The sequence below is a fragment of the Mirounga leonina genome, unplaced genomic scaffold (assembly GCF_011800145.1).
Source record: "Mirounga leonina isolate KUSES-001 unplaced genomic scaffold, KU_Mleo_1.0 Mir_176, whole genome shotgun sequence".
Taxonomy (NCBI): Eukaryota; Metazoa; Chordata; class Mammalia; order Carnivora; family Phocidae; genus Mirounga; species Mirounga leonina.
Genome location: NW_023270454.1, coordinates 32,376,075 through 32,392,248, shown reverse-complemented (window position 1 = coordinate 32,392,248; position 16,174 = coordinate 32,376,075). Strand labels below are relative to the sequence as shown.

Sequence of the window (16,174 nt, the reverse complement as noted above, 5' to 3'; positions counted from 1 at the left end):
AGAAATAGAAGTGAAAGTCCAGAAGTAAAACCAATTGATTTTTAAGACCAATGGTGCCAAGCTGTTTAATTAGGAGAAAATAGTGTTCTCAACTAATGGTGCTGGGTATAACTGGTTATCACATGCAAATGAATCCAACTGGACTCCCATCTCAGACCATATACAAAAACTAACTCAGATCAAAGAACTAAATATAAGAAACTATAAAATTCTTAGAAGAAAATATAAGTATATATCTCTGTATCCTTGGATTAGGCAGCAGTTTCTTGGATAGGACACCAAAAGCTCAAACAAACAAACAGAAAAAACAGATCAATATGACTTCATTAAAATTAACAAATTTTGTGTATCAAGGTACCTTACCAAGAAAGTGAAAAGAAAACCCACAGGAGAAAATATTTGTAAATCCTGTATCTGACAAGTGTCCAATATCCAAAATGTATATATTTTTAAAAATTACAACTGAACAATTTTTGAAAACCCAATTTAAACATGGGCAAAGTATTAGTTTTTCCAAGGAAAATATGCAAGTGGTCAATAAGCATAGGAAAAGATGCTCAACATCATTAGTTATTAGGGAAATGCAAATCAAAACCAAAATGAGATACTACTTCACAATGCATAGGATGGCTATAATAAAAAGAATGGAAAATAATTGTTGGTGAGGAGGTGGAAAAATTGGAACTCTTAGTTTGCTGGTGGTATTGTTAAAATGATATAGCCCCTTTAGAAGACAATTTATGTCTTCCCCAAAATGTTATGCATAGAGTTACAATATGAGCCAGCAATTCCACTCCTAGGTATATATCCAAGAGAATTAAAAAAAATGTTCACACAAAAATTATTAAATTATTCATATTAGCAATAAACAACCCAAATGTCCATCAACTGTTGAATGACTAAACAAAATGTCGTATATCCATATGATGGAATACTATTTGACCATAAAAAGGAATGAAGTATTGATACCTGCTACAACATGGATGAACCTTGAAAACATGATGCTAAGTGAAAGAAGCTAGACACATATTGTATCAATTCATTTATATGAAATGTCCAGAATAGGGAAATTCATTGAAATGGAAAGTAGATTAATGGTCTCCAGGGGCTGGGGGAAAAGGGAATGTGGAGTACTACTCATGGGTATGGGATTTTCTTTTGGGTGATGAGAATGTTCTGGAATTAGGTAGTGGTGATGGTTTTACAACCCTGTTCTAAAATCTTCTGAATTATACACTTTAATATGGTGAATTCTGTAGTATATAAATTATCTTTCAATAAATAAATGCCATCATAATAAATAGTATTTACGCTCAGTTGATCATGGCACTGTTAATGTGCTATGTAGATTAACTTGAAAGACATAGATATAGATACATTTAATAGCAAGATGTATAATATAAATTTTTTTAAGGTCAGGTTTGCTATAATCTATATACTCAAATTCTTATCGTTAAACTTAAATTATTGTATCCTCTTGATTTTGTAAATTATTTGAGAAACACATCTCACACTTATCTTTAAAGGAACAAGTACAGTAATAATGGACATTTAGGAAAGGGAAATTGTTTACATTGACTATTCATGACTAATATAATTGAAACCAAAATTTCTTTGGGAAGTTGAGCAGGATTGTTGGATACAATATGTCACTATTTGAGCTTTTTACGTAAACTATTTGTATAACCTTTTGTTCATGTAAAAAATGAGTCTATAAATAGATGAATATGATTATTTATATATATATTTTTTTCAGGTCAAGCAAATAAAGTAGCCAAAGAAGCTGCTAACAGATGGACTGGTATGTATTATAATGGTACTGCTAAGCTATAGTTAAGCTTTTTCCACACTTACTATGATATGAAATGCAGAAGCTATTTTGCCTAGTTTTGTTCAAGAAAAGACCTTTCCAGAAATGTATGGGTTTTTTTTTTTTTAAGATTTTGTTTATTTTTAGAGCATGCACACGTGAGAGCAGGGGGAGGGGCAAAGGGAGAGGGAGAGAGAGAGAATCTTGAGCAGACTCTGCACTGAGCGCTGAGCCTGACGTGGGGCTCAATCCCATGACGCTTGGGATCATGACCTTAGCCGAAACTGAGTCATATGTTTAACTGACTGAGCCATTCAGGCATCCCTGTATTAAGTTTTTATTAAATCATTACATTAAATCATTTCAGTTACTTAAGTTTATTTTTTTTTAAATCTTACTATGAGTCATTTTGTATGTAAATTACAACATATTTTTATAAAACCAATGACTGCTTGCAGTTTAATTTTTGTGTAATTTTTCCTAGGTAAATCACTTGGGCTAATCACTTAACCTTCATGATATTAGTGCAAGATAAAACTTTAAGAATTTCATGAATCCTAAAGATTTGTCTTCTTGCTCATAATAATAATAGCTAACATTTGTTGAGGGCTGGACTATAAGCCAGGCATTGCAAAGAGTATCTGTGGTGCATTCTCATTTTATCTCTGCAACAATCTTGTGAGGCAAATAGGATTATCATCCCTAATTTTAGAGATGAAACTGAGGCCATCAGGAGCCCATGGTGACACAGGGGCTAGGCAGTGAACAGGATTTAGAACCCAGCTTTTCTGATCCCAGAGTCCGAGCTCTTACCACTACATGATATTGTCTTCTCTGTGTACCTGCTTTCATATAAATGCCTCATTAATCCATTTGCCAATGGATACACCCTCTGGTCTACACCAGAGATGTTCTAAGAAATGAGAATTAATAAGGCATTTTCCCCTGTGTCTTAAAGTGTAGAAGAAAGTTATTAAAATAAGGATTGTTGTCAATTGTATACAGGTATGATTAGTATTGTTAAAACCTATCTACAAATTACACTGATGTTTTTCTAGTATTCTAAAGTAATGGTAACTGAACTTTTACCGTCCTGGTAAGAGTCTATAATACCTTCACATGTACTACTACTCATCATTCTGTTTCTCTGGGAGAGTATAGTTAAGATCGTATTGACACAGAAATGCAGAAAATTTAAAGTGATGCCTTGAGTCAAAGGTGATTAGTCATTGGATGTACAAAGGTTTGAGCCAGGTTTCCTGACTCCATGTCCAGGCTTCTGTATGTCACAAAACGTTTAAGAATCATGTTTCCTTGTCTATTTTAGAATTAAGTAGATTGATAAAATCATTGTAATTGGCCTTTGGTTCCTATAAAATTGCAACCTTGTTCATTACAAAGTAATACATTTCATAAATAATGTAATGCTTTAATGATAAGAACAGAAGAGGGTAAAAACAGCAAGTTAACATTAAAGAAAAGAGAAGAATGAGATGTGTGTCCAATAAGTATAAATAAATAATAAATACAGTGATACCAATTTAAATTTGAGAAATACAAAATTTTGAATGAGCAAAAAAGACAAGTGGTCTCGTAGGTTAAAAATAAGAAAGTGATTTCCCCCAATAGTTCTCAGCAAAGCAGCTCAGCAAGCAGTAGGAACAAGCAGCCTGTGTATATGGTGGGAAGAAGTTGACTTTGAAAGGAATCCGGATTGTGTTCTTTAGCTGCTGTATCACTTATTGAACTTCTCTGAACCTGCTTCCTCTGTGTAGATTATATCTACCTTATGTTTTGGGAGAATTAAATAAAACAATTTGTAAGCCCTTTCACACAATGTTAGATACATAGATAAACAAATACTCCCCTTTCCCATTCTTCTCTTTAAAAAATCCTTTCATGTTTTGCACTTGATTGTAAACGTCCAGTTATGATGAAAAAAAGGAACATTTTGAACTTCTTTTTCCCCTTATGTTATTAGTTGAGAAAGAACCTGAAACTTTTAAAATCATATAGGAAAGAAGATATTTTTAGCACAGCAGAAACAGCTGTTAGGAATTGTGTAAGACTGATGAATCACAGACCTGTACCCTTGAAACAAATAATACATTATATGTTAATAAAAAATAATAATACTTTGTAATAAAAAAAGTAAAAAAAAAAAAAGGAACCATATTTCCATTTGAAGTTACAACTTGCTCCTTCCAACATAAAAGTGTTATGAAAATCATGGAGTTAAAACAAATTACACCTCAGAAAACCAACCTGTCTTCAAAACAAAAAGAAAACGTCCATAATATTTGTAACTAAAGATTGTTACCTACTTATTAGTTAAGGGTTTGCTTTCCTTTTACCTAAAAAGGTCCTTAAAATGTGTGTAGAATGGAAAATACTTACTGTTCAGTAATTCAGTATTTCAGTTTTATAAAATGAGAGATTACCTTAGGGTATAACTATAACTAGAAATATCACATCTAAATGATTTATGTATGACATTAAATACACCTTAGATGTGATTTAACAACTTATATAAAACCTTGCTTAATAGTTAAGATAGTGGAGTTTTTATGACTTTGTGTGAGAGGCATCTCAATGAGTGGGGAGGGGGATAGATGCTGTGAGGTCCTAAACACTGACTCATGTTTATGATATTGCCCATCCTATTTCTGCATATATCCTGAGGATGCCACCATGGAAATGAACAGAAATCCTGCTAGTCTTAAGGCTGTTTCTTTAAAGGAAAAAACAAACAAACACTATTTCTTATCCATTTATAAAAATTTCCACGTAATAGGAACATTTTATTTGACGGGGAATGAATTATCAAGATTTCAGGTAACATTGTCTTGAAGGCAAAATGTGGTATATCCATACAATGGAATATTATTTGACCATAAAGAGGAATGAAGTACTGATACCTGCTACAACATGGATGAACCTTGAAAACATGATGCTAAGTGAAAGAAGCTAGACACATATTGTATCAATTCATTTATATGAAATGTCCAGAATAGGGAAATTCATTGAGATGGAAAGTAGATTAATGGTCTCCAGGGGCTGGGGGAAAAGGGAATGTGGAGTACTACTCATGGGTATGGGATTTTTTTCTCTCCTGGTCCAGGTTTGAAGTCCATTCCTTCAAGCTTCCTTCATCGTTGCATCTGTTCTCTCATTTCCCGGCAAGCTTTCTGTGCTCTTGGAGCCTGTTCTGGAAGCTGTACACATAATACTTGATCTTTTCTCTTTAACATAAATAACACTTTGGAATTATTTAGTAATAAGTTGATTTTTCTCTCTCTTGTGTCAGCTTGAAGGCCTAGGCTCTCTACCTAATAGAGTACCTGTAATACACTTTATACCTGTCTTACACCGTTCATGAATGATTTCTCTGTAGTGTGTGATTCTGTTCGTTAGCATTTTATCCGCAGTAGAACTTTCAAAATTGGGAGTCGCTGTTCTCAAACCCTGCCCCTGCTTTATCAATTAAGTTTATCTAACACTGTAAATTCTTTATTGGTCATTTCAACTATATTCACAGCATCTTCACCAGAAGTAGATTCCATCTCAAGAAATCACTTTCTTTGCTCATCCATGAGAAGCAACTCCTCATCCCTTCAAATTTTACCATGAGATTGTAGCATTTCGGTCCCATTCAGGCTCCACCTCGAGTTGTAGTTCTCTCGCTATTCCCATCACATCTGCAGTTACTTGCTCCACTGAAGTCTTGAACTCCTCACAGTCATCCTTGAGAGTTGGAACCAACTTCTACCAAACTTGTTAATGTTGATATTCAGACATCTTCCCATAAATTGTGAATGTTCCTAATGGCATCTGGAATGGTGAATCCTTTCCAGAAAGTTTTTAATTTACTTTGCTCACATTCATCAGAGGAATCACTTACTATCTATGGCAACTATAGCTTTATGAAGTGTATTTCTTAAATAAGATTTGAAAGTCAAGGGCGCCTGGGTGGCTCAGTTGGTTGAGCGTCTGCCTTCGGCTCAGGTCATGATCCTGGAGTCCCTGGATCGAGTCCCGCATCGGGCTCCCTGCTCGGCGGGGAGTCTTCTTCTCCCTCTGACCCTCCCCCCTCTCATGTGCTCTCTCTCATTCTCTCTCTCAAATAAATAAATAAAATATTAAAAAAAAAAAAAAGATTTGAAAGTCAAAAGTACTCCTTGATCCATGGGCCACAGAATGGATGTTGTGTTAGAGCACAGGCAGAGTAGATTTAACAGAGTCCTTAAGGGCTCTAGGATTTTCAGAATGGTAAATGAGCATTGGTTTCAAGTGAAAGTCACCAGGGGCATTAGCCCCTAACAAGAAAGTCAGCCTGTTCTTTGAAGCCAGGCACTGACTTCTCTCTGGCTATGAAAGTCCTAGATGATATCATCTTCCAGTAGAAAGCTGTTTCATCTACATTAAAAATCTATTGTTCAGTGTAGCCACCTTCATGAATGATCTTAGCTGGATCTTCAGGAGAACTTGCTGCAGCTTCTCCATCAGCACTTGCTGCTTCATCCTGCACTTTGATGTTAGGGAGATGGCTTCTTAAACCTCATGAACCGGCTTCTGCTGGCTTCCAACTCTTTTTTCTGCAGCTTCTCCAAGTCTCACCGCTCAGCCTTCACAGTACTGAGGAGACTTAGGGCCTTGCACTGCATTAGGCTTTGGCTTAAGGGAATGTTGTGGCTGGTTTGATCTTTTATCCAGACCACTCCACTTTCTCTATATCAGCAATGAGGCTGTTTCACTTTCTTACCATTTATGTGTTTACTGGAGTAGTGCTTGTAATTTCTCTCATGAACTCTTTGCAATCACGACTTGAGTGTCTGGCACAAGGGGCCTAGTTTTCAGCCTGTTTTGGCTTTCTCCCCAAGCTTAATCATTTCTAGCTATTGATTTAAAGTGAGGGATGTGCAACCCTTTCTTTCACTTGAACACTTAGAGGCCGTTGTAGGGTTTATTCATTGGCCTAATACTATAGTTGTTGTGTCTCAGGAAATAGGGAGGCCTGAGGAGAGGTACAGAGGAGGGGGAACCGCCAGTTGGTGGGACAGACACACAAAACATTATTAAGTATGCTATCTTATATAGGTGCAGTTTGTGGTGTCCCAAAACAATGACAATAATAATATCAAAGATCACTGCTCACAGATCACCAGAACAAATATAATAATATTAACAAGAGTTTCAAATATGTGAAAATTGCCAAAGTGTGACATAATATATGAAGTGAGCAAATGTCATTAGAAAATGGTGCCAGTAGACTTCCTCAACACATGGTTGCCACAGACCTTCAATATGTAAAAACTGTACTATCTTTGAAGTACAATAAAGCGAAGTACAATAAATGAAATTAGATACTTGGATTGCTTTTATTTTTTTCTTTTATTACATTGGAATAAAGATTTAGCTGTAAATCTTTGTACACAATTTATTTTGTTTCCTTGGGATAAATTCCTATAAGTAGATATAACACTTCTTCAGTGGCAAAATGCATTTTAAATACCCCCCTAGAGGACACAAAGGATACATCTACTAGTGTTAAGATAGGAGAACTATCTTCTATTCTCTTCCCTTCTCCCTCGCACTGGCCTGATTATCTGGAAACCATTATTATCTGTGGGGAAAGGAAAAAGGTCTGGAGAGAATGTGTACCCTTTGGGAACAGGAGCAATTGTAATTCCTGAGGTAAGAGTCCTGGCCTCTCCTGTGGAAATGTGGAAGAAACACCATTGTTAGCCTTTCCCTGTTTTTGGATTATTCTTAAGTCAGGTATTTTTTAGTGGCAACTAATTTGCTGAATTTTTAAATATGTGATCTGGTTGCTTAAAATACTAATTAAAGTATTTTCTTTCTTTGGAAATGAATTGCCATTACTTTTGAAAATAAAGCACACTTCTTATGTTGATACTTCTGAAAGTAATAGAAGTAACAAAAAATATAATTATATTTGACATGTTTTCTGATTATATTTTCAATTCTTAAAAATATTTCTCAATTTTCTTTATAGATAATATATTTGCAATAAAATCTTGGGCCAAAAGAAAATTTGGGTTCGAAGAAAATAAAATTGATAAAAACTTTGGAATTCCAGAAGACTTTGACTACATAGACTAAAATGTTCAATGTTGGTAAAGGATCTGTGTACCTGTGAATATGTAATTTTTCAATTTATTATCCAACTAAGTGTACTGAATTGCCATTTACCTGTAATTGTGTTTATCATTTTATTAATTTTAAATAAAGTATAAAGTGGAGATGGTTTTCACTTTTTTTGATCTATCAAAAGCAGGATTATGACTATATTCCCAAGTGGTCATCAAAGTAGGAAAGTGCAAATAAAATCATCCACTTAGGTTTACAAATAATTTTTTAGAGATCAAAGACATCATGACATGACAACATTTTTTAGTTTCACTCAAATATTAAATATTGAGAACTAAGGGTACCTTTGAAGTTTCTATTACAGACATACACCCACACATTAACACTTGGAACTAACCTTTAAAACTTTAATGGTTGCTCTACTATTTTTTATTATTTAGTGGAAAATGTATGTAATTGATTCTTAGTATACTGCATCATATTTGTGAATTTCCTATAGAAAAAAATAAGTTTAGAGTTAGGTAGTAATTCCTGAGTCATGAAAACTTTCTTTTGACTTTTTGATGCCCTTTTACTGTAAACAAGCACATGGCCCTTTGTCCTGATTTATGTACTTTTTAAGATATAGTGGCATTAATATGGCACATATCACCAGCTAGAGTTCAGGGATTTTTTTTTCAACTACCTAAAAAAGAGTAAATTAAAAATAATTTGTTTTGTGTATATGCCTTTTTTTCCAATTCAGCTTGGGTGTTTATAGCGTATTGTAGGCACTCCAAGAAAAGCTTAAAGAAAAAAAACAAAACTAATGTGTGTAATGCCCTTTACACACATGCCTTAATTTTTTCTCATACTAAATTTGATGTTCTTTTAAGTAACTTGAATGAGATACTCCATATGTCTGAAAAGACCCAAACAGCATCCAAACCATTTGTTAGTGAATCTGGCCTTTGTATTGCATGGAATTGCTCTGGGCCTTCTTAATTACTTCCTGGAGGCTGGGGGGAGCAAATTGGTCCATCTTTGTTCTTTGTTCTCAAGACTACTTTATGTTGCCTTAGGGCAACAGCTCTTTTCACAGGAGAAAGTATTTGATATAAGAGACAGAGGGCAAAAAATAAAAATAACCAGTCATAAGCCTTTCCCAAAAACACCAATTGTGGGAATTCCAAAATTTCTGTTTGCTGTTTATTAGGAAATGTACTTCTTTGTTTAAAGAAAGAGTATGTATGTTCCAAAAGGAAGCCATTTCTAATGATCCCTAAAAGATTTTGGGCAACTTTATAAAAATTGAAGTATAATTAACATACAATATTATATTAGTTTCAGGTGTACAGTGTAACAATTGGGACATTTGTATACTTTGCAAAATGATCATAGTCTAGTTACCATCTGTTACTAAAGTTATAAAAAATTTTTCTTGTGATCCAAACTTTTAAGATTTACTCTTAGCAACTTTCAAATTTGCAATATAATATTGACTATAGTCACCAAGCTGTACATTCCATACATCTCCATGACTTATTTATTTATATAACTTTGTACCCCTTGCACATTTCACCTACCCCCACACCCTCCCCTCTGGCAACCACCAACATACTCTCTGTATCTATGAGTTTTGTTTGGTTTTGTTCTGTTTGCTTATTTTTTTAGACTCCACATACGAGATACCATGTATTTGTCTTTCTGACTTATTTCACTTAGCATAATACCATCTAGGTCCATCTATATTGTTGCAAATGGCAAGATTTCATTCTTTTTTATGGCTGAGTAGTATTCTGTTGTACCACATCTTTATCCATTCATCCATTGATGGACACCTAGGTTGTTTCCATATCTTCACTATTATAAATAATGCTGCACTGAACATAGGGCTGCATATATCTTTTCCAGAAGTAGAATTTTGGATTTTAGTTCTATTTTTAACTTTTTTAGAGAACCTCCATACTCTTTTCCATAGTGGCCATAGAAATTTACATTTCTACTAACAGTACTTGAGGATTCATTTTCTCCACATTCTCACCAACACTTGTGATTTCCTGTTTTTTTTTTTTTTTTTTAAGATTTTATTTATTTGACATAGACACAGCAAGAGAGGGAACACAAGCAGGGGGAGTGGGAGAGGGAGAAGCAGGCTCCCCGCAGAGCAGGGAGCCTGATGTGGGACTCGATCCCAGGACCCTGGGATCACGACCCGAGCCGAAGGCAGTCACTTAACCCACTGAGCCACCCAGGCGCCCTATTTCTTGTTCTTTTGATAATAGCAATCTGACAGGCGTGAGGTGATATCTCATTGTGGTTAGTGATGTTGAGTATCTATCTGTTCATGTGTCTGTTGGCCATCGGAATGTCTTCTTTGGAAAAATGTATATTCAGATCCTCTGTCCATTTTCTAATTGGATTATTTTTATTTGTTACTGAGCTATATGAGTTCTTTATATTTTGGATATTAACCCCTATTGGATATGTGATTTGCAAATACCTTCTCCCATTCATTAGGTTGCCTTTTAATTTTGTTGACTTTTTTTTTTCCCTGTATAGAAGCTTTTTAGTTTGATGTAGTTCCATTTGTTTATTTTTATTTTTGTTGCCATTGCCTTTGGAGTCTGATCCAAACAAAATATCACCAAGAGCAGTGTCACAGAGTTCACTGCCTATGTTTTTTTGTAGGGTTTTATGGTTTCTGGTCTTACATTCAAGTCTTTAGTCCACTTTGAGTTAATTTGTGTGTATGGTGTAAGATAGTGATCCAGTTTCATTCTTTGCATGTGGCTATCCTGTTTTCCCATCACCATTTATTAAAGAGCCTGCCCTTACCCCCATTGTATATTCTTGCCTCCTTTGTCATAAACTGATTGATCATATATACTTCGGTTTATTTCTGGGCTCTCTATCTATTCCATTGATCTATGTGTCTGTTTTTATGCCAATACCATACTGTTTTGATTAATTTGGTTTGAAATTAGGAAATGTGATACCTTCAATTTTGTTCTTTCTCAGGATTGCTTTGCCTATTTGGGATTTTTCTGTTTGTTGTTAATTTATAAAGATGTAAAATATTCTTGTATATTAACTTTGTACCCTTTAGCTTTACTGAATTTATTATAGTAGTTTTTTGGTGGAGTGTTTAGGGCTTTCTATATATAAAATCATGTCCACAAATAGTGATAGTTTTACTTCTTCCTTTTTAAATTCGGGTGCCTTTTATTTCTTTTTCCTGCTTTATTGGTCTGGTTAGGACTCCAATACTGTGTTGAATAAAAGTGGTGAGAGTGGGCATCCTTGTCTTGCTCTTTATCTTAAGGGAAAAGCTTTCAGCTTTTTTGCTGTTGAGTATGATGTTAGCTATGGGCTTGTCACATATGGCCTTTATTATGATACGTCATGTTCTGTTTATATCCACTTTGTCAAGAGTTTGTATCATAAATCGATGTTGAATTTTGTCAAATGCCTTTTTTACATCTGTCGAAATGATCGTATGATTTTTATCCTTAATTTTGTTAATGGTGTATCACACTGATTGATTTGCAAATGTTGAACCATCCTTCCATCCCTGGAATAAATCCCACTTGATCATAGTATATGACCTTTTTAATGTGTTGTTGAATTCAGTTTGCTAATATTTTGTTGAGGATTTTTATATCTAGGTTCATTAGGGCTATTGGCCCATAATTTCTGTGTTTGTGTGTGTGTGTGTGTGTGATGTCCTCTGGTTTTGTTTTTAGGGTAATGCTGGTTTCATAAAATGAATTTAGGAGCATTCCCTTCTCTTCAGTTTTTTGGAAGAGTTGAGAAGGGTAGGGTAAGTATCAAACCTTTGGTAGAATTCACTGGTGAAGATGTCTTAGTCCTAGGCTTTTGTTCATTGGGAGTTTTTTATTACTGATGCTATGTTCTTACTAGTAATCAGTCTATTCAGATTTTTTATTTCTTCCTGATTCCATCTTTGAAGATTGTATATTTCTAGGAATTTATCCATGTCTTCTAAGTTGTCCAGTTTGTTGGTATATAATTATTCATAACAGTCTCTTATGATCTTTTGTATTTCTGTGGCATCAGTAGTAAGTTCTCTTTTATTTCTGATTTTTTGAGCCCTCTCTTATTTTTTCTTAAGATTTTATTTTTAAGTAATCTCTACACCCAGTGTGGGGCTCGAACTTACAACTTCAAGATCAAGAGTCACATGCTCTATCGACTGAGCCAGCCAGATGCCCCAGCCCTCTCTTATTTCTTGATGAGTCTGGCTAAGGGTTTATCAATTTTATCTTTTCAAAGAACCAGCTCTTAGTTTTACTGATCTTTTCTCTTGTCTTTTCTAGTCTCTATTTCATTGATATTTGCTCTGATCTATATTATTTCCTTCGGGGCACCTGGGTGGCTCAGTTGGTTAAGCGACTGCCTTCGGCTCAGGTCATGATCCCGGAGTCCCGGGATCGAGTCCCGCATTGGGCTCCCTGCTCGGCGGGGAGTCTGCTTCTCCCTCTGACCCTCCTCCCTCTCATGCTCTCTGTCTCTATATTATTTCCTTCTACTAACTTTGGGCTTTATTTTTCTAGTTCCTTTAGTTGTAAAGTTAGATACTTATTTGCGAATGTTCTTGTTTCTGGAGGTAGGCCTGTATGGCTATAACCTTCCCTGTTAGAGTTGCTTTTGCTGCATCCCTTAGAGTTTAGTATGTTGTATTTCCATTTTCATTTGTCTCCATGTATTTTTTTTATTTCTTCTTTATTTCTTTGTTGTCCTATTGGTTGTTAAGTAGCATGTTTAATCTCCATATATTTGTGATTTTTCCAGTTTTCTTCTTGTAATTGATTTCTAGATTTAAACCATTATGGTCAGAAAAGATGCTTGAATGATTTCAATCTTTTTAAACTTATTGAGACTTGTTTTGTGGCCTAGCATACGATCTATCCTGATGAATGCTCTATGGCATTTGAGAAAAATGTGTATTCTGCTGCTTGGCAACTTTTTTTTTTTTTAAGTCCATTTTATGGGGCTAACATAAGAATGATTGAGATGTGGTCTGTACATGAGCCAACCAGAGGTTGTGCTACCCTCCCAAGCCAGTAATGTGCCTTTTTTTTTTTTTTTTAAGATTTTATTTATTTGAAAGAGAGAGCACAAGCGGGGGCAAGGCACAGGGTAGAGGGAGGGAGTCTCAAGCAGACCATGCTGAGTGCAGAGCCAGACTCAGGTCTCGATCCCACGACCATGAGATCACAACTCGAGCCAAAACTCTGGATGTTTAAACAATTGTGCCACCCAGGCATCCCCAGTAATGTGGTTATTTTTGTTTCTGGGTTATTTATTTATTTTATTACTATTATTATTTATAAATAAAAATTACAATATAAATATAAATAAGTATTATTTATTATCATTATTAGTAGTAGTATGTTCAGTTAGCCAACATATAGTGATATGGTTTTAAATGTTTAAACTGACTGGGAGGTGAGATGGGGCTTGATTTATTTATTTATTTATTTATTTTTTAAAAGATTTTATTTATTTATTTGACAGAGAGAGACACAGCGAGAGAGGGAATACAAGCAGGGGGAGTGGGAGAGGGAGAAGTAGACTCCCTGCTGAGCAGGGAGCCCGATGTGGGGCTCGATCCCAGGACCCTGGGATCATGACCTGAGCCGAAGGCAGACGCTTAATGACTGAACCACCCAGGCGCCCCTCAAGTCAGTGTTTTACTTGGTAAACATGTCTGAGACCATGCATCCCTGGCTGCTAAGCACCATGGCGGACAGGGCTAGAAAGGTAACAGCTTTATTTTGAGCAGGGGGCAAAGATAAGGCAGCACTTTACAGCTACATTGTAACTAGATCCTGCATGGGGCTTGATTTATATTATTTGCCTATTTGTGTGGTGTAAATATTCCCAGTATAGTCAATTTCAGATTACCAATGTGATGACACTGCAGAGTTAGGAAAATATGCTCAATAGCACATCATTCTGTAGTATTTCTACCATACAGATATAATAGATGCAAATAATGTCGAGAATACAGAGAAGGGTATGTAAAATAATTAGGGAGTGATGAGTTTTTAACTTCAATATCATTTTTAATACATAATGGTTCATCATAGTTTATGTAATTTAATCTTTAGTGATGGCTGTGTTTAACAGGTGGTTCACTGTTACTTAACACTTGGCTTGCCCACCCTAGCACATCATTGTTCTTAATCTTTAAGAGCTGCTTTTAAGTTTGCTCTTCCCTGAAATTAGAAATAGTGATAAAGAAGCATAGGGGCATTGGTCCAGCCAAGCTCTAGGAAATCCTTAGTCCCGGGTTGGTTTTGTTATTGATGTGAAGACTGAGTACAACTGGGGTAGAACTAGAGTCAAATTACTAGTGATCCATGACCAAATTTGATTTGGTAAATAATGCTATAATTGATACTCCCAATATCTTTCCAAATGAATTGTGAAGTTTAAAAGGTATTTGAGAGCTGATATCCATCTAATCAATCTTCTTCACATGTAGTTATTTTTTTTAAATCTCACTATCCTATTCTTAAAGAATCCTAGGAAAGAGATTTTATAGTCTCCTAATTTTCAGTTGTTCGTGGCCAGATCATATCACTGATGTCCCTTCTGAGGATGGTCCAGGACCGATGCAATCTGTAAGGATGAATTGGATATGACTTTTCCTCTGATGTTTGCCACATCATTAGCTTAATGGGATTATAAAGTTCTTGGCCTGTCTCAGAAATAGATGCTATTATCCAACTTCATCAAACATGCTTCTCTTTAAGGGATTAAAAAAGGAAATGAGTACAGCTGCCAGCCAAGAAACAAGAAACCACCCTTATAATTCTTGAACACAAAGTCTAAATTGTAAACCTGATAAAACTGGGTTTTTTTGAGAACATGATTGGAATAAAATAGGAAACATTTTTCAGCCAATATGGCATCATTTTAAGAGCAGTTAAAATGTGACAGATGGTAGGAATGTATCTTAAAATCATGCATAAACTTTTCAGGATATGCTTTCTGAATATTTTCCATATACCAGGAGAAAAATGTGTACTACATTATGAAATGTCCCACAGCAGTGAGTTTAAATATACTTATCCCAGCTTAATTAAAAAATACATATTTGTGAGAGAAGTCAGATAACATGGCTGCCTTTAGAAGTATTTGTTGAATCTCAAACTAATGATTTCTATTAACCAAGGTAGGCAAGCTACAACCCCTAGAGCCAGATCCAAGACCTGATTTTTACAGCTCTTGAGCTAAGGATGTCCTTTTACATTTTTTTAATGATGTAAAAATGGACAGGAATATGCAACAGAGGGTGTTTATGGCCTGCAAATCCTAAAATTATTTACTCTCTGACCCTTTACAGAAAAATTTGATCCAAAAGATCAAAAACTGGCAGCCTATGGGCTACATATGACCTGCAGAGTATGTTTTATTTTGCATAAACTGTATTTTATTTTTTAATTAATATTACTTGCCAACATATTCACATGGAAAATGTCACATGCAAATTGAGATTTTTCAGCTTCTTTTGGAAACTGGATGATTTAGTAACCCTAAATCCTCATTCCACATGGCAGCAAATCAACTAGAGGTAGTAGGACTGACTCAGTGGTAATGAGTTCTTTTCTTGGAGGAATGCCAAGCTTTCTTCTGTTTTTTTTTTTTTAAGATTTTTTTTATTTATTAGAGAAAGCACACACGAACAGGGGCGGGGGCAGAGGGCGAGGGAGAGAATCTTAAGCAGACTCCCCACTGAGTGAGGAACCCAAGTCGGGGCTAGATCCAGGACCCTGAGATCATGACCTGAGTGAGCTGAAATCAAGAGTCAGATGCTTAATTGACTGAGCCATTCAGGCGCCCCACAGCTTTCTTCTTTAAGTTACAGTTTTATTTCAGGTTGACAAGCTGACCTGAGATCAAACTTTAGTTTCAACTTTTCAAATTGCAGAACAAAAAATCCTGGTGCTATTTAAAAAAAAATTTTGTATTAAATTTATAAATTAACATAGGGAGATTTGATATCTTCATAATGATGAAGCATCCTATTCAAGAAGCAAGAACAAGTGATATCTTTCCACTTGCTCAAGCATACCTTTGTGTTTTTCTAATGATTGCATAGGTTTTTTTCACATAGATATTTCACATTTCTTAAGTGTATTCTTTTTTTCCCCCAGTTTCAGTTTTTTAGGTTTTTTTTTAATTGGAATATAGTTGACATACAATGTTATATTAGTTTCAGGTGTACAACATAGTAATTTG

At 35.1% G+C, this 16,174-nt stretch overlaps 1 protein-coding gene and 1 non-coding gene across 4 annotated transcripts in view; one reads left to right on the top strand and one right to left on the bottom strand.

Annotated features, from left to right (window-relative positions):
* The window catches only part of MND1 (meiotic nuclear divisions 1), a 114,965-nt gene that overhangs the window by 58,522 nt on the left and 40,269 nt on the right, over positions 1–16,174 (top strand). For 2 of the 3 annotated variants that reach the window (XR_004682427.1, XM_035022874.1), the window contains exon 7: positions 1,757–1,801. Coding sequence is in view for 2 of the 3 variants with exons in the window: in XM_035022874.1 (XP_034878765.1) it covers positions 1,757–1,801 (45 nt within the window). In the remaining variant the exon portion in view is untranslated. Of the gene's footprint in view, positions 1–1,756; positions 1,802–7,826; positions 8,356–16,174 lie in introns of those variants that run through there. The other variant, XM_035022872.1, reaches the window with a different exon arrangement.
* Positions 13,631–13,761, bottom strand: LOC118022578. The gene has a single exon (XR_004682511.1). It is a non-coding gene; the product is annotated as a small nucleolar RNA SNORA63 (small nucleolar RNA).